The sequence below is a fragment of the Macrotis lagotis genome, chromosome 1 (assembly GCF_037893015.1).
Source record: "Macrotis lagotis isolate mMagLag1 chromosome 1, bilby.v1.9.chrom.fasta, whole genome shotgun sequence".
NCBI lineage: Eukaryota > Metazoa > Chordata > Mammalia > Peramelemorphia > Peramelidae > Macrotis > Macrotis lagotis.
The window spans coordinates 270,186,468-270,205,964 of NC_133658.1; the positions used below are offsets into that span (position 1 = coordinate 270,186,468).

At 35.6% G+C, this 19,497-nt stretch overlaps 1 protein-coding gene across 5 annotated transcripts in view; it reads left to right on the forward strand.

Annotated features, from left to right (window-relative positions):
• The window catches only part of LOC141504975 (proteasomal ubiquitin receptor ADRM1), a 163,941-nt gene that overhangs the window by 47,194 nt on the left and 97,250 nt on the right, over nucleotides 1-19,497 (forward strand). For 4 of the 5 annotated variants that reach the window (XM_074210410.1, XM_074210413.1, XM_074210409.1 and 1 more), the window contains exons 2-4: nucleotides 4,067-4,239; nucleotides 13,520-13,582; nucleotides 15,152-15,296. In XM_074210410.1, the coding sequence (XP_074066511.1) occupies nucleotides 4,203-4,239; nucleotides 13,520-13,582; nucleotides 15,152-15,296 (245 nt within the window). In that variant the 5' untranslated portion in view covers nucleotides 4,067-4,202. The remainder of the gene's footprint in view (nucleotides 1-4,066; nucleotides 4,240-13,519; nucleotides 13,583-15,151; nucleotides 15,297-19,497) is intronic. The other variant, XM_074210411.1, reaches the window with a different exon arrangement.

A 19,497-nucleotide genomic window follows, 5' to 3' on the forward strand; every position in this document is an offset into this window, starting at 1 on the left:
GATAACATAGGTATTTTTCTTCTTAGTTAACCCAATAACACTTTCCTTTAACTCGGATGTGTTAAATAGAGTTTAAAATCCCAAGCCAATTTAAGAATCTAGGTTGTTTAATTCCTCTCATTCTGTACAAATTTTGTCAGAATATAACAACATTAATTCCCCTCAAAGTGCTTCCCCAAACTCTAGTTCAGAAACCTGAAATACAGTTTTAGACCATGTGGCCAGAGCAATGACATTCATTAAACTTGATTTCCTTTCAATAAATGTGACTTCTAACCTCTGGATTTTGTATTTTCCTCCTTTCCCAATCACATATCCCAATCACATGGTTGGTTCTCTTTCCTGGTGGGGAGGGCCCATGGGTGGGACACTCCTCAGCTGAACTCACTTTAGAGTTCAAGTCTTAACAAGATAGCAGATGGAATCTAGACTGCCTCGTGTCCAATCTATCATCCCCTTCCCCCAACCCAGTGAGAAAAATAGAGGATCTTTCCCAGACATTCATAAGGATAAGAAATCTTCCCTCCTATAACTTCTCAATCTTTTCCCTTGAAAGTTCTTTCTCTTAAAAGTTCTTTCTCTCTTCTAAACTCTCCCCTTTTCTCCCCCTCCCCTTTTCTCTTTGACTCTGCACAACTACCACTGGCTCAGTGTGGGAGAGGCTGATATCCATGAGGGGGACAATGCAGACTTGCATCCTTCTCCCCCACCTTCTGAAACTCCTCAGCCCAACTCCCAGCTCCCCCACAGTTTAAAACTTTGGGTCCTGAAATCCAGAACACAGACACTTACACAAGTCATGGAAAATCTACATTCTCTTGTGCATACCCCCCCCCCCCCGAACATTCAAAACTCACTCATATAGCACTGGATCCAGTCGGACTTCCTTGACTTTCAGCTACCACCCACTTGACTCCCTTGCCCCCCAAGTCTGGAGACAACCTTCCATCTTTAAGATTTTGGGGAAATTCCTGAAGAGGAAACCCAAATCCCCCTCCTTCCTTTTAGGGCACCCTTTTATCCTCTAGCCTCTCCTCCCTGGAGGACTTCTCAGCCAGTCCAGGGTAGTTCTTGTCACCAATGCTACCCTAGAGATCTGCTCCCAGACATTTTATTCACTCTAGGTTCCAAGCCTGGGCCAATCTTCCCAGGAATCTCTGAGATATTTTCCCAGCAAAGAACACCAAGAAAGTATGCTTGAAATCAAGCCATTTGTGTGCATTATTTTCTTGTGTTCTTCTGGGAAAATACCATGAAAAGAGAGATTTACATTAATATCCCAGAAAAGCCCTCAAATTGTAAATGGCCTGTGAAAATTTATTCTAGAGTGATTAAAATGGTTTTTATTAAGATAACTTATCTTAACAAAATAGCACACCTCTCTCACAGCGGGAGAAAGAGTGGTGGGGAAATTCTAAAATACAAGATCTTTTATACACTTTGAAAGGTGTTGTTCCTGCCCCCTCATGCCAACCATAGGCTGGGGTCAGAATCTAAGTGATTCATTGGCTCCCATACATTTGGTTCACCTTGCCCAATATACTAATGAGCAAAAACAGCGAGATCTCCTTGAGCATGTGCAAAGAAGAGGGTCAACCAAGACTCTAGGTTAAGTTAAAAACAGGTGGGGCAGTCTCAGCAGTTCTTGATCAATTGGAGGCTAAATCTTTTTTCTTAACTCAGTACCTGTCTGCAGGCAACAATAAAGGCAGACCCTAGTCTTTGTAATGTAAACTAACAGTCCTCCCTTCACATTCTTGTGGAACCCAAAACACCCACATTTTCCTCACACCTTGATGATTGCAAAGGCTGAACTGGAAGCAGGGCCACATTCTGGCTAATACTATTTTTAGGACTCTTGGTTCTGGGTTTGCCTTGTTAAGGGGTTCCCTGAACTTGTCTTTATGAGTTGCCATGTTTTCTAGAAACACTGGATCCAAACTATACAGGAGGTCTTAAATGTGTCAAGGATGAACTCTTGCCCCTTTCCTAACCCCATCTAACATAATGTGTTGCTTTTGTTAACCATAATTTCCTTAGGCTAAAATGAATTAACAGTTTTATAAATGAAGTTTAATTCTCTAGGATCTTACCAGAACCCATGGGTGGATGGCATCCTTACAAATGCCAACAACAGAACTGAATAAGCATTATTTATGAAATTTTGATAAAGGATCATAAAATTTTGCCAGCCAACCAATCAGGTTTCACATTTGTGCATAAAGGTGTCATTGATTACTTTATGATTCTCTAACCTATCTTTATAAGATTTGTTCCATGTCAGAACTGACAAAGATTCAGTTAGTCCAGGACTACTGTCTCTTCTCCTGATATGATATTTTACGTTGTTATTAGATATGAAATGGTTATATAAAACACTGGAGTTTCTTCCTTTCCAAAATGTTGTAAGTACAAGAATTTATTCAGGTTTTCATTTAGATAGCCAGAGCAGGTTCCTGCCTTTTTAGGATGGTCCTTGGTTGATTGTTTTACACAGCTTTTGCAGTAAAACTTGCTGATGCAATTAGAGGGGCATTAGACCATTACACATAGAGAGAGCCTGCCTTCAGATTTATAACTAAGAGGCATAGACCTTGTAGAATGGCAGAGGTGAACATTCTGAACTTACAGAACACAATTAGAGAGTGATAGAACAAATTTTGATCAGAAATATAGATCAGAAATATTTAATTCTAAATTAAAGAATATGAGATTAGACACTTTCCATACCAAACTGAACCCCCAGTATGTTCTTCAGAGCCAAGAAAAGCACCAGACAGTCTACAATAGGTTTATGCAGCTGGAACCCTTATAGATTAAAAGACTGTCACATATCTTCATGGTCTAACACAGGGGTGGGGAACCTTTTTTTCCTGCTAAGGACCATTTGGATATTTATAACATCATTCATGGGCCATACAAAGTATCTGCTTAAAATTTAGCCTGCTAATATTTGGTCAAACAATTAATTCATCCCTAAAAATCTCTTGGATTTTATGGATTTCAATCCGTGGCAGTGCCAGACTAAATGATTTTGCAGGCCTTATGTGGCCCAAGTGGCCTAGAGTTTCTTCCCTTCTGGTCCAACAGGTCTCAAGGGAAAAGAATGTGGCTCTTGCCAAAGCCTTGTTCCTCTCCTTTGGGAGGGGTTTTATTCTTTTTCCATCTTTACTACATTTTCTCTTCCCATGGTACAAGTTTAATTAGAGATTTCTGGTGTCTCCTCCTTTTCCTCCTATCATAAATACAAAAATTCTGCATGGATTGTGTACATTCTTTGGATTCTACATGCACATTCATTTCTCTTGTAAATAAACCTAGTTTTCATGTAAGTTTTGTGAAGTTTTGATTGCCAATCTCCACCAGGATATGAGGAAAGTTGTGGTTATTGTGGTTTGATCCTCCTTGCCAAGTACATGTTGTCATGATGTTGTCACAAAGTCTTTCCTCATCCCCCAGTTGTTAGTACTCTCCTTCCTCAATGACCTTGTATTTTCTTCTCTATACATGTGGTTTCCCCCAGTAGAATGAATGTAAATTCTTTGAGGGCAGGAGCTATCTCCCCCCCCCCCCTTTTTGATGGGAGTGAGGGTACCAAGTATATGTCCTTTGCACTTAGCTCAGTGTCCTTTCATCTGGAATACATTTATTAATTTTTTCTCATTTTTTTTTTTTTTGGTATTCTTAGCAGCTAGAAGAGTGCCTTGTACCTTGTACCTTTAGTAGGTACTTAATAGAGGTTTTATGAAATGAATTTGTAGTACTCTTTGATAATTTGTTAATGCAACTATAGTTAACAATTTTTTCAGTTATTTTTGTATTTCATGATTGAACTTTTATGTTCAAATTTTTTTTTCCCATTTGGAGGTCATTCATTTATGAAGTACAACAACTCAAATCTTATTTCAATGCCTAGATATAAATTATATTATAATTAGAACACAAATTTGACCTTTTTTGTCTTCAATGTTCAGGGATAATGAATTACAAAATGTTTTGTTTTTTAAAAGTGGTTCTGAAATGTAGGACTTTAAAAAACTAATTCTATCATAATGTTTCTCCTTAGGTCTTCACCCTGTTGAGCCTTTAATGAATAAAAAGATCTCAACATAAAATTATTTCTAACTCTGTATGTAGTTCAAGTACAATGATGCTATAAACAGCAGCAAACTGGGAAAGAAAAAAGAATTTACTACTGAAGGATGAATAGTGAAGAAGAATTTTTTGATGCCGTTACAGGTGAGTAAGTTAATAAATTAAGATAGACCAAACCTCTGGTAGAATTTATTGAAATTCTTGAATTCTAATAAATTTTTATTTTTAGATTTTATTCTGAACTTGACAACAATACAAACATACATATAAAGAACAAGAAAGAAGATTGTATGTGAAACCATGAATATCTATTCTATACTGCTTTTTAAAAAACTTACATAATAGATTCAGCATTTCAGCTGCCAAGCTGTCCTGTTTGTCTATTTTCCCTCTAAACCTTCTCTCTCTCCTTACATTCATTCATGTTCTTTTCTCTCTATTCCTATTGTTATCTCTGGCCCCTTTTTTCCTCTCCTTCCCATTGCCACAATTTAAAAAAACTCTTCTTGTAAGTAAAAAAGACAAGCAAAGCACATCAATATATTTAACATGTTTGAGAAATATATCCAATACTTTTCTCTGGTCCATTACCTTGAGTTTAAAATTCTCATCTTTCCTCCTACCCCAATCCCCTTTTTTGAGAAAGTAAGTTATCTGATATGGGTTAAAAATGTATAATCATGGGGGGCAGCTAGGTGACACAGTGGATGGAACACAGACCTTATAGTTCGAAGGATCTGAGTTCAAATCCAACCTCAGACACTTAATAATTACCTAGCTGTGTGACCTTGGACAAGTCACTTAGCCCCATTGCCTCATAAAAACTTTAAAAAAATGTGTAGTTATGAAAAACATATAGTCATATTGTAAAAATAAAAATACTTGTCCTCCCCTTCCCCCCAAAAAAAGTCTGCTTCAGTCTGTGTTCAGAAACCATCAGCTCTCTTATTCTAGATAAAAATGAGAAGAAAGGGATAGGTTAAGGGGGAATGAGGGGAGGGAAGGTGGAATAGGTGATAGAAGAGAGGAAGATTGTGGGAGAGGGGACTCAGATACAACACACTTTTGGACAGGGCCAGGATGAAAGGAGAGAGAGAATAGAATAAATGAGAGTGAGGAGGAATAGAGTGGAGTGGAATACAGCTAGTAATAGCAACTGTGGGAAAAATATTGAAGCAGCTTCTTTGGTGGACTTATGATAAAGAAGGCAACTCACCCCAGAAACAAAGGAATCTAACATAGAGTGAAGTACATTTTTTTTTCTCTCAGTATTCTGTAGATTTCTCATCTTCTGGTGGGGGGGGTTGTTTACTCTTATAACAAAATTATTGTAATAATATAAAATAAATAAACCAAAAAAATGAGTAAGAAAAAAGAAACCATCAACTCTGTCTTTAGGATGGATAGTTTTCTTTATCAAAAATTCTCTTGGGTCAGAGCATCGCTAAAAAAAGGTAAGTCATTCACAGCTGATCATTCTATAGTATTGCTGTTACTTTGTATATAGTACATTTCCCATTTTTGTATATAGTACATTTCCCATTGCATCTGCTCATGCAAGTTTTTCATTGAGAGCATCCCATTCATCATTTCTTAAAAGAGAATAGTATTTCATCTTAATCACATATTGGTTTGTTCAGTCATTCCCCAAACGATGGGCATCCCCTCAAATCTCCAGTTCCTTGCCACCAGAAAAGAACTGAGAGAGAGAGAGAGAGAGAGAGAGAGAGAGAGAGAGAGAGAATGAGAGAATGAGAGAATAGCTTTGTCCTTTCTGTTTTTCTGGAAAAAATGCCACCTAATGGTGGCATTGTTAGATGAAAGGGTAGATATGGTTTAACAGCCCTTTGGGTATAGTTCCAAATCACTCTATTGAATTGTTGAATCCTTTTACAACCATGAGCAGTACATTAATGTCTCATTTTCCTACATCCCCTCCATTTGTCATTTTCTCTTTTTGTCCTATTAGCCTGTTTAATAGGTATAAAGTAGTACCCCAGAATTGCTCCAACCTTCATTTATCCTGTGAATAGTGAGTTAGGACATTTTTTAAAAAATGATGCAAATTGATAGCATTGATACCCTCATCTCAAAACTATTCATAACTTTTGATCATTTATCATTTGGGGTATGGCTCTTTTTTGTAAATTTGATTCAAATCTCTATGTTTGAGAAATGAGATCTTTTATCAGTTTCAGTATCTTTTCCCCATAGTTGTTATTGCTAACTGTATTTCTCTCTATCCATTCCCCCTACCCCCATTTTTCTCCTTGTTTATCTCCTTTCACCTATTGCCTCTTCAAAAGTGTTTTGCATCTGATACTCCCCCACACACACACATTCTTCCCTCCCTTCTTTCACCTATCTTCCTCCCCTTTCTTTCATCCCTTTCTTCTCCTACTTTCCTTTAGAGTAAAATAGATTTCTATACTCAGTTGAGTGTGTATGTGATTCCCTTTTTGAGCCAATTCCAATGAGAGTTAAGGCTCACCTACTTCCTTCACCTCCTCCCTCTTCTACTCCACTACAAAAGCCTTTTCTTGCTTCTTGTATGTGAAATAACTTTCCCTATTCCCTTTGTCCCAGTATATTTTCTCTTACTCCTTAACTTCCTCTTTTTAATATATTGTCCCTTCAAGGTCATCTCCCACCTGTGTCCTATCTAAATATGTTTCTTTTAAGAAATGAGAATAATATGCCCTGATAAGTGCCCTGATAAATGAGAAAGGTCATTTGAGTTGCCTGTATCATCTTCCATGCAGGAATATAAGCAGTTTAACATCATTAAGTTCTTTATAATTTTGTCTTTTCTATTTACCTTTTTATGCTTTCCTCTTCAGTCTTGTATTTGAAGATTACATTTTCTGTTCGGTTCTAGTCATTTCATCAGGAAAGTATGATAGTCCCCTATTGCCTTTAATATCTATCTTTTTTTTCCTGAAAGAGTATGCTATTCTAATTGTTCTAATTCTTGCTTGTAATCCAGGCTCTTTTGCCTTCCAGAATATCATAATCTAAGCCCTACAGTCTTGTATTATCTAGACTGTGGCTCCACTATAATTGAATTGCTTCTTTCTGGCTTCTTGCAATATTTTCTCCTTGATTTGAAGTGTGGCTATAATATTCCTGGCAGTTTTCATTTTTGGGATCTCATTCAGGAGGTGATTGATGGAATCATTCAATTTCTATGTTTTGTCCTCTGTTTCCAGAATATCAGGGAATTTTCCTTGAAAATTTCTTGAAAAATGATGTCTTGATTCTTTTTTTTTGGTCATGAGTTCAGTAGTTTTAAAATTATCTCTCCTAGATCTTTTTTCTAGGTCAATTGTTTTTCCCCTTGAGATATTTCAAATTTTCTTTTAGTTTTCCATTTTGGTTTTGTTTTATTGTATCTTGATTTCTTACAAAGGGTAAATAAGGAAAATACAATGGGAGGGAAATATGCAAGTAACTGAAAAAATTTTATAGCCAATTTCTCTGAGAAAGGTCCCATATTCCAGTGTTTAAGGAATTATTTTCTGCAGTGAGCTTTTTGTATCACCTTTTCCATTTGGCTTTTTGAATCTCTTTTTCCATTTGGCCCAGTCTGGTTTTTAAGATGTTATTTTCTTCAGCATTTTTTTAATCACCTTCACCAAACTCTGACTCACCTTTCATGAGTTTCCTGTATCCCTCTCATTTCTCTTCCAAATTTTTCCTCCACCTCCCTTACTTGATTTTCAAAATCCTTTTTGAACTGTTCCATAGCCCAAGCCTAATTCATATTTTTCTTGGAGGCTTTGCTATAGAAGCTTTGATTTTGATATCTTCTTCTGAGTGTGTATTTTGATCTTCCATGTGACCATAGTAACTATTTATAGTTGGATTTTCTTCTGCTACTTGCTAATTTCCCCAGTCTATGACTTGGTTTTAACTCCTTGTTACGGTTGGGCTCTGCTTCTAGGTGAAAGACATACAGGCCCAAGGTTTTGAGTGCTTTTGCAGCTGTTTTCAGAGATATTTATAGGGATCCTTAAGTTTTCAATTCTTCCAAGGTCCGATGAGAGGTTATGACTGCTCTACTGGCCTGTGGGTGACCACAAGCACTCCCCTCTGCCCTAGAGCCTAGAGGAGGATCCTTGCTTCACTATGGCAGTAAGCTCTGTTGAACTTGTATTCCTCTTCCTGGGACTGAGGCCCCAAACTGAGACCCAGATCTGAGTATGGGCAAAGCAACAGTCTTGCCTCAGTGATAGCAAGAAGATCCCCAACCCTCTGGGAGCATAAGAAGTATGTTCTGCTGCTGCTGCTAGTTCCTGTGACTTGCTCCTAGTCTGCTCAAGTCTGATCTGTACTGCTGAGGCCTGCATTGGACTGTGGTCTTCTCTTACCCTGGTGTGGCAGTTTTCCTGCTGATCTTTTAAGTTGTTCTTAGCCATCCTTGGACTGAGAGGTCTGAAAACCTCCACTGCTGCCATTGACCCAGTCTCCCAGCAATGTGTTCCTGGATGGCTGGGACCAGTTCTCTCTGGAGTGGCCTGTGCTACTCTGGGCTCCTCTCTCATCCTGGAGCAGCAGATACTTCCCATTGATCTTCCAACTTATCTTGGGTTGGAAGATTGTTTCATCCAGTCTTTTTGTGGTTTCTGCTACTCTAGAAATTGATTAGTCATTATTTAAAGATATTTGGAGTGATTTAGGGTAGAGCTCAGGTGAGTCCCTGCCTTTACTCACTGTCTTGGCTCTACCTCAATTTTTTCTTGAAACTGCCTATTCATATACTTTGACCATTTATCAATTGGGGAATGATTTATGTTCATTTACATTTAACAATACTCCTTATATTTGGAATATGGGACCCTTCTCAGAGAAACTTGCTATAAATTTTTTTCAGTTATGATTACTACTTGCATATTTCCCTCCATCTTATTTTCCTTGTTTATCCTTCTCTCTCTTTCTTCTTTCACCCTGTCCATCCTCAAAAGTGTTTTGCTTCTGTCTATTGCTTCCCTCATTTTGACCTTTCTTCTATCAGCTGCCCATCCCTATTCTAGTTTCTCTTTTTCTCTTTCCTTCCGTTTCCCTGTAGGGTGGAAGATTTCTATACCCAACAGAGCATGTGTATTATTTTTCTCTTTGAGCCAATTCCATTGAGAATAATGTTTAAGTATTGTCTGCTACGCAGTCTCTCTTCTGAATAAACTCTTTCTTCCCTCTTTTATTTGAGGTAATTTACCCCATTCTCCCTCTTCCCTTCTCCCAGTGCTTCCCTCTTTCTCACCCCTGAATTTTATTTTTTTTAAAATATCATCCTTTCATAGTCTAATACCCATACCTTCTGTCTATGTTTCCTCTTTCTAACCCAATAATGACTTAGGAGTTATAAATATCACCTTCTCATGTAGAAATCAGAAACTCAGGCTGGAAATCTCTTGCTTTCCTGTTTTTGTTTTTGTTTTTTTAGGTTTTTGCAAGGCAAATGGGGTTAAGTGGCTTGCCCAAGGCCACACAGCTAGGTAATTATTAAGTGTCTGCAACTGGATTTGAACTCAGGTACTCCTGACTCCAGGGCCGGTGCTTTATCTACTGCGCCACCTAGCTGCCCCTGCTTTCCTGTTTTGCTAGTTTTATTTTTTTAAAATGGATACTATTATATGGAAAGAGCATGGTGTAGTGGAAAGAGCTCCACACATGCAGTCATGAAGGATTTTGGACCAATTCCAACTCTACCACATAATTAGTTGTGTGACCATGACCCTAGTCATTTACCCATTCATCTTTGGTTTCCTCATCTTTAGAAAAAGGGAAAAAATAACTGTAGCCTACCTCAAAGAGTTATTGTGAGTCTCCACTGAAAGAATATTTTTCTAAGACACTTTGCAAATTTTAAATAGTTATTTGATTGTCTATTATTATAATACCACAAACTAAATTATTGGGCATACTTTTTCATTGAGAAGTAGCTTGATGTGATGGATAAAGATTTGGATTCCAGTTCTGATTCTAACCCATATTGGCTGTGTCACTATCAGTATACTGAGGCAGAAAATTCTGTAACTACAAAGTTGAAAAGAAGTTGTTTACTTGCCCTGGTAGAAGGAGTTTCCTCACTTGGGAGTTCTCTGTACTAATAAAATTACAGTTACAGTCCCTAGCCCATGTTTATTGTTTCATTCCAGTCTTTTAAAGTATGTTTCTATGCTTTCTTTACTCATGTTGCAGTCCTCTTTTGCACTCCTGTTGCATATAGTTTTAATTAGGCAGTCATACATTTGGAAAAAGTACTTTTAATAGGTGCCCTCACCTTCACATCTGGTAAACCGTTTTATTTTTTAATAAAATTATAGCATCTGAAGTTTCCTTTCCTTCTATTTAATCCTCCAACAGTAGTTATGTCTTACTTCTTTCCTCAATAAGTTTTCCTTATAGCTTGAGATCTCTGCAATAACTCACTGTATTATCTGTATAGGAGCTTTAATATCAAGTTATTGTGGTACAATGAAAGGAACACAGAATTTGGAATCAGAGGACCTGGGTTCAAATCCAGACTCATCCATTTACTTAGTTTGTGATCATGAAAAAGTCATTTAGAATGACTGAATCATAGTTCTATAATTGAAAGGAACTTCAGAGATCATATGAAACAGCTCCCTCATTTTGCAAATGATTAAACTGAAGTCAGTGCATTTTAATTCAAGATTCATAGTGTCAATATGAACTGGGCTTTAGTTTTCCTCATCTGTAAAAGAAAGATTTTGACTAGTTAACCCCTAAGGTCTCTTTCAGTTGGAAGTTTATGATCCTATATAAAACTAAATATATTTTGTCTAACTGAACATATTCTTATTTATTTTGTTAAATATTTCCCAATTACATCTCAACATTTTAAACACTGATTTTTTCAAATTTTGTGTTCTAAATTCTCCTTCCCACTCTTCCCTCCCTTTTAAAAAGGCAAATAATTTGATAATGTGAAGACATGTAAAAAAATGCTGTAGAAGAAACCACTAACAAAATAAAACAGTAAAAAACAGTAAAAATATAGCAAAAAGAGTATGCTTCACTCTGAAGAATTCATCAGTTCTCTCTCTGGAGGTGGACAGCATGTTCATGAATCCTTTGGAATTGTATTGGATTATTGTCTTTATCAGAGAAATTAAATCTTTTATAGTTGATCATCCTTACAGTTATTAAATCCCTATAATGTTATCCTATTTTATAAATCAGAAAACTGAGACTTAAAAAAGCTATAAAAAATTTCTTTTGGCTTTTAAAGAGCCCAAGTTCAAAAACCATTTATAGACTTTAATACTGTTGAAACAAGATGGTGAAAAGGTCTCATCAGTTTAATAGAGCCTGGCAGAAAAAAATTGATTTTTAATAGAAAACTTATTAATACGAATAGTTTAAACAATAAGTGAATGCAGTTTCCCTCCTCCTCTTCAAAAACAATTATATCTTGTCATCTGAAAACTTTTAAATAATTCCTTATTTAAAGTGACAGTTATTTACTGATGATTCCTTAGAATATTGGCTTGCTTTGGTACTTTGAACCCATTATTTCATTGGTGTGAGTATCTCCACCATGGTATGTATCACTAACTCATCCATTCCTTTTCATCCTGTTCAGTTCTTGTCTATGTCATTTTTTTCTAAATAGATGTTGAAAATTGGTACATGATTTAAAGAAAGTCCATGTACTAATCCATTTAAAAAAATTCTGCTGATGTCTAAGTTAGTACTTTTAATTTAGCTTCATCTTTAAGGAAGCTTTTTAAAAATTTTAACCCTTTTTTTTCTTATTTTTCCCTAGTTACACTTAGAAACAAGTTTTGTTTTTTTTTTATTTTTTTTTTTAGGTTTTTGCAAGGCAAATGGAGTTAAGTGGCTTGCCCAAGGCCACACAGCTAGGTAATTATTAAGTGTGAGACTGGATTTGAACCCAGGTACTCCTGACTCCAAGGCCAGTGCTTTATCCACTGGGCCACCTAGTCGCCCCTAGAAACAAGTTTTAACATTCATTTTTAACACTTTGAATTCAGGATTCTCTACTTTCCACCCTCCCCTCCCCATTTAGAATGCAAGTAGTTTAACTTATATCAAACAGTTAAAAATGTGTAGTCAGCATTTCCATAATAGTCATATTATGAAAGAAAACATATACCCCCTCCTTCCTTCAAAAAAAAGACATCTCAAGAAAAATAAAGTTAAAAAAAATGCTTCAGTCAATATTCAGATACCATCATGTTTCTCTCTGAGAATGGTTAGCATTATTTATCAGAAATTTTAAGGAAGCTTTTCAGTAAATTTATCTACTGATCTTTAAAGGAAGACAAGTCTAAAAACATCAGAAGCCATCTAGTCTAACCCTTGATTTTATAGATAAGGAAACTGAGACCCATGACTTATCACTGGAGTAGCTGTGTAACCCTGGACAAGTAACTTCATCCCTCTGAGTTTCAGTCTTCTCATCTTAGCATAGAGTCAAACTATGAGATTTTTTTTAATTTCTTTATTTTTCATCTTACATGCAAAGATAGTTTTCAGAAATCATTTTTTGTAGGGTTTTGCATTTTGTATTTTTCTCTGTCCCTCCTTTCCCTCCCCTTCCTTCTGATAGAGAGCAATCTAATAACTGTTTGACATATTTCCACATTAATCATGTGAAAGAAGATTCAGAACTAAAAGGAAAAAAAAACATGAGATGGGGGAAACCCCTTAAACAAATTTTAAAAGTTGAAATAGCAAGCTTTGGTCTAGTCCTTCTCTGAATATTGATGATATTTTCTGTCATAAGTCCTTTAGAATTGTCTTTGATTATTGTAGTGATGAGATGAGCAAGTCCATCATAGTTGGTCATTGCCTGGTGTTGCTGTTAATGTGTACAATATTATTCTGGTTTTACTCATTTCACTCATTTTAGTTATGAAGTCTAGCCCTTCATGATCTCTTACAGAACAGTAGTAGTATTCTATCACATTCATATACCACAATTTAGTCATTCCCTAAATGTTGGTCATCTCATCAATTTTCAATTCTTTGCCACTATAAAAAGAGCTATTTATAACTATTTTTGTGCATGTTGGTTTTATTTTTTTATGGACACTAGCAAAAGTAATAGAACTGGAAAAATGGAGAGAGGTCTCCATTTATTTTATTGTGATTTTTTTTTTTTGAGAAACTGCTAGATCAAAGAGTATTTACAGTTTTATTGCCCTTCAGGCATAAGATTTCTAAGGTCCCTTCCAATTAAAAAAATTTATTATTCTAAATAAGTCTTTATGTTTTAGCCAACAATATCCAAATCTATTTTCTTTGCTTGGATTATATGAAAAATAGCAGTACTTCATTTTATTTGCTTTTTTTAGGGTTATCATTGGTATTTTATAGAAACTGCTTTGTAGATTTTTTTCAAGAAAACAAATAATTTCATTTTTTTCTTTAGCTTCCAGTTTCTTCATGGAGAAATCACTTATGATGGAGAATGGTTGCAGAGCAATGCCTGAATGTAATGGCAGTTCTTATTTGGATGAGTAGATAGTTAAATAAAAAGCATATGATTTTATTTCTGAATAAATAATCTTTGAGAATTTATTTACAAATTATTATATAAGTCTAAATCACTAATTTAATTCTAAATCTCAAATTAAAATTTTAGTTCCTCTTGTATCCTTTTGATAGCATGGTATTTCGTACTTATGAAATTGCTATAATTTGTTATATTTTCAATAGAAATAGATAGCAAGATATGTAGTTGTTAGATCTGTTGTATTTTAAAGATACCTCTGCCTAGTATAAAGCTGTTTCCTGTTTCTATTACTTAGCCAAAGGTGGGGGGGTGGACACTTCTTTGATTAGCTTTTTGACCTTGTTAGTATAGATATTTCTTCCACTGGCTAAAAATAATTCATTGCTTTCTCATCTTATATTACTCTTAATACCTGTCTTTTTAAAAAAATTTCCAATGGCAAATCCTTCTAATTTTGGGGAGGCCTTCCTCTGGATTATTAACATAGTACTTGGACTGTAATGTCTGTTATTCAGGTTCTCCAGTGGTATCAATTTGTTGGTCATTAGACAAAGAATGTACGTTAAAACAGTTAAACCTTTAGGAGCAGCTAGATGGCACAGTGGGGTAGAGCACTAGCCCTGGAGGACCTGAGTTCGAATGCAGCCTCAGGAACTTAATAATTACTTAGCTGTGTGACCTTGGACAAGTCACTTAACCCCATTCCCTTATGAAAGAAAGAAAGAGAGAAAGAAAGAAAGAAAGAAAACAGTTAAACTTCTGTAGATAACTCTCAAACTGTATAACTCCTAGCACTTTCCTTCCCCTTTCTTAGCTCTTTTTGATGTCACCGCAGAAGGAAACCATGTTTTACTTTTTTATAAATGTTATGGGTTGCCAAAACCAAAATATTTCTGGTGGTGAACCTCCCAGAATTTAGCTAAGCTTGTCCTTAGCAGACACAATCTGTTGCTGGGACATACTCAACCTTTTCCTAATTGGTGTAAGCCTATTGACCCTTGTAGTCTACTGACAATCTTTGAGAACCCAGGCTCACCTTTATATCACAAGGAGGTATGGGAATAGATGAAGAGGAAGTTTTTCAATCTTGAAGACTTCTGCCAGAAATATATAACTGATAAGTTGATGACAGTTACTGTTTTAACCTCTGAGTCAGGGAAAAACAGAAACTATCATTTTACCAACAAGGTTTAAAAACTACTTTAATGGCTACTACATATGTGACCTCAAGCAAGTTATTTCATCTCCATAAGCCTCAATTTCCTCAACTGCAAAATGAGGAAATTGGTCTCAAAAGTCTTTCCAGCCCTGTATCTATGATTTTATGAGGACAATCTGATATATTTATTTAGTCTCACTTGGAAGATAGTTGGACATTCTCTCTTAACTTGTACTTATGGAAAATGATTTTAATCTCACTGGTTTTTGTCAATTAAAATAAATTCCATAAAATAATAGCCAAAACTTTGTTGTTCTTATCAAAAGATAAGTTTATTTCTTAGCGATCAGAATCATGCAGAAATAATTGTTTCTGTTTATTTTGTGTAGGCTTTGATTCTGACAATTCATCTGGGGAGTTTTCAGAGGCAAATCAGAAAGTCACAGGAATGCTTGACTTGGACACTAGCAAAAGTAATAGAACTGGAAAAAATGGAGAGAGGTCTCCACAAGAGAATGGAATCAAGAAACACAGGTAATAGTGACTTTCCAGTATTCATTGTCTTATTTTAGAACACTGGTTTCAAACTAAAATAGAAATGAATCCTTGCAATCTGCATGTTGACTTAGACTATCACATATTAACATTATCTACATTGTATCTTAGTTTATGTTAACACCCCTTGTCCTAACCTCCTATCAATGCCTTGTCCTGAGGGAGGACTGTATATAACTCAATGAAACTATGGGCTATGCTGTTTGAGATTATCCAAAATGGACAAAATATGGCAAGTTTTCAAAGAGATGAGTACCATATGCTTTTACTTATCTCCTGAGGATCTTGTATGGAGATCAAGAAGCAACAGAAACAACATGTAACAATTAACTGGCTAAAGATTTGAAAAGTAGTTTAGCAAGGATGTATATTGTCACCTTATTTATTTAACTTATATACAGAATACATCATGTGAAGTACCAGGTTGGATGAATTAAAGCTGGAATTAAGGTTGTTTGAGAGAGCTATCAGCAATCTCAGATATGCAGACAATATCACTTGGACAGCCTAAAATGAAGAGAATTAAGAAACCTCTTCATGAGGAGTATGTAAAAGCTGACTTGAAGCTTACCATAAAGAAAAAGTAAGATGTTAAAAACAAGGCTCATCACTTCCTGGCAAATAGAGGGAGAAGAAATGGAAGCATTGTCATTGTTTATATTCTTGCTCATTGTAGAAAGCAACTGCAGCCATGAAATTAAAAGATTTCATTTATTAAGAAATTATTTAGGAATTAGAAATTTTAAAAATTTCATTTATTAAGCTCAAGATTTATCATAACTTTCCTTCCAGAGAGGAATACGATATTCCAGAGGGCAAAGGAGCTAGGATTAAATCAAGAATGACCTATCTAGCAAAACTGTGAATAATCCTTCAGGGGAAAAAAATTCAATGAAATTAAGGACTTTCAAGCAGTCTTGATGAAAAGACCAGAGCTGAATAGAAAATTTTACTTTCAAGTACAAGATTCAAGCGAAACATAAATGCTCTCTTTGAAAGAAAAGCTAAGGGGTGGCTAGGTGGCGCAGTGGATAAAGCACCGGCCTTGGAGTCAGGAGTACCTGAGTTCAAATCCGGTCTCAGACACTTAATAATTACCTAGCTGTGTGGCCTTGGGCAAGCCACTTAACCTCATTGCCTTGAAAAATCAAAAAAAGAAAAGAAAAGCTAAGATAAATCTTGAGTTTAATAAAAAGCAGAGATATTACCTCGCTGACAGAAGTCCATATAGTCAAAGCTATGTTTTTTATAGTAGCAATGTATGACTGTGAGAGTTGGACTAATAAGGAAAGCTGAACATCACAAAGTCTATGCTTTTGAATTGTGGTGCTAGATTTTTTGAACCCCCTATACAAGGAAATCAAATCAGTCAATATTTAAAGAAACTAATTCACATTCTTCACTGAAAGGTCAAATAGTAAAGCTGAATTTTAAATACTTTGCCCACATAACAAGAAGATGGGACTCATTGGAAAAGACCCATGGTGGGAAAGATTGAAGTGAAAAGGAAATGGAACAGTCGAGAATGAAAGGGATAATTGTGTCATGGAAACAAGGATAATAGAAGGGTGCTATGGTCCATGGGATCATAGAGTCAGACATGACTGAACAACTAAATAGCAACAATTCTATTGTTAAAACATATCCTAATTACATTTTAATTTGTTTTTTCAAAGCACTTTACAAATATTATTTAATTTGATTATTACAATAGCTTTCAGAGTAGAAGATATTATTATCCCTATTCTACAGAAGAAGAAGAAACTGAGGCAGTGGTTATATTCCTTGTCCGTAGTCAGACAGAGATAAAATAAAAACTAGTTCCTTGAAATCAGTCTTCTGATTTTACCACTGTATTCCCAGCATTATTTCAAAGGAAATCATCACACTTTTTTTGTGGAATGTTTTTGTTCCCTTGATATAGTTTTTCTCTTGGTGTGACACCGCTTTCTTGGTTTATGCTGTAAAGAATATACTCTGATACCTTTTGTCTTCTTACTCTCTTTTGGTGATCCATCTTCACTCATGTGTTCAATCATCTCTGTGTTGTTAGATTTGAAATCTATATTTCTCTTTTGAAAATTCCATTTGAGCTCTTATACCACAATTCTATCTGCTTGCTAGATATCTCTACCTTGATGTCCCATTAGTTTCACTAATTTAGTATATCCAAATCTAAGCTCATTTTGCTCCACCCCCAAATGCATTAGCTTAGTAAGCTTGAATTGACTTATTTTAAACCTGAAAGTTGAAAACCTATTTATTTTTAACTCTGAAAAAATTGAACATAGTCTTAGTATCTTGAAAGAAAAAATATATGCATACACATATCTGTCTATCTCTCTGAAGTGTAAATCAGTCAGGTTGTGTCATCTCAACTTCCTTATTTATGTTGATGTTGCCACCATCTTCCTAGTTACTCAGTGTTGAAATTTTAGCCATCTTTGATTCTCCTTTCTTCCTCATTCCCCATATACATTCAAATTCTAATGTTATTGATTCAACCTCTGCTTCTCTTGCCTCTGCTTCTTACTTCCCATTCTCATTGCTAATGTAGTTCTTCATCTCTCTCCAGACTACTATAATAGTGACCTAACAAGTTTCCCTATATTACATTTTATCCCTCTTCAGACCATCCTAAACTGAGTTGCCAAAATGACTTTAGCACATATCTAACCACATTCCTCTCTTGCTTTAGTTGTTTCCTGTCTGATATAATATAAAAAACAAACTCTTTAACCTGGTTTTTAAAGTCCCCCCACCACCACTATCTTATTGCCAACACACATTTTATTTTAGTCTTACTTAGCATCTAACCAAATGGGCAAAAACAGCATTCAAACAAATACATAATTAACAAAGAGAAGGTTCTAGAATTACAACTGAGTTGGGGAAGACTTCCCCTGTAGAGGATGGGATTTTAGTTTGATTTAAAGGGAGCCAGGGAAGTCAGTAGTCAGAGTTGAGGAGAAAATATTCTAGGCATAGGGGAAAACCAGAGAAAATACTTGGAGTTATGTTGTATTCTCAGAGAAGCCAGGAGACTTATATCATTGAACTGAAGAGACTGTCTTGGGCAGTAAAGTGTAAGAAGACTTGAAAATTAAGAGGGGACTAGGTTATGATGGACTTTTTTGTTTGTTTAGCACTTTATTTTTCTCCAGTTACATGTACAAACAATTTTTTTTAATTTAGTCTGTTATACATTCCATTTAATTATTTAAATTTAAAATTTTTTATTAAACTATAAAAATTCTTTAATTTTTAATGGTTTAGTTCATTGTCCATTTTCTTTTCTTTTTATTTAAAGTATGATTTTGGTTTGTATATTTTATATTATTACAATAATTTTGTTATAAGAGTAAACATAAACCCCCCCTTCCCCCCAAGAAGATGAAAAACCTCAAGATTAATGAGAGAGAGAGAAAAAAATGTACTTCAGTCTTTGTTCAGCTTCCAGTGGCTCTGGGGTGAATTGCCTTCTTTATCATAAGTCCACTAGAGAAGTTGCTTCAATATTTTCCCCACAGTTGCTATTACTAACTGTATTTCCCTCCACTCTATTCCTCCCCACTCTCATTTATTCTATTCTCTCTGTCTCCTTTCATCCTTTCCCTGTCCAAAAGTGTGTTGTATCTGAATACCCTCTCCCACAATCTTCCCTCTTTTCTATCACCTCCCCCCCCCCTTCCCCCATTCCCCCTTATCCCATCCCTTTCTTCTCATTTTTCTCTAGGGTAAGATAGATTTCTATACCTTATTATGCTGCCAGATGCTGGAAAAAATAGGTTGGAGCCAGGTTGTATATAACTTTAAAAATGAAACTGAGAAATTTAAATTTCTATACCTTATGAGCCAATTCTGATAAGAATGAAGGCTCACTCATTCCCCTTGCCTTCCCCCATACCACTCCATTGAAAAAGCTTTTTCTTAACTCTTATGTGCAATATCTTAGCTCCTTCTTTCTCTCCTGTCTCTTCTTCCTCCCAGTACTTCCCTTTATCACCCATTGACTCCATCTTTTTACTATATTATACCATTATATTCGGCTCCTTCCTGTCCCCTCTCTATATATATATTCTCCTTCTAACAGCTCTTATAAATGAGAAAGTATATATGAGTTATCAATATTTTATTCCCATGCAGGAATACAAACAGTTCAATATCATTAAGTTCCTCA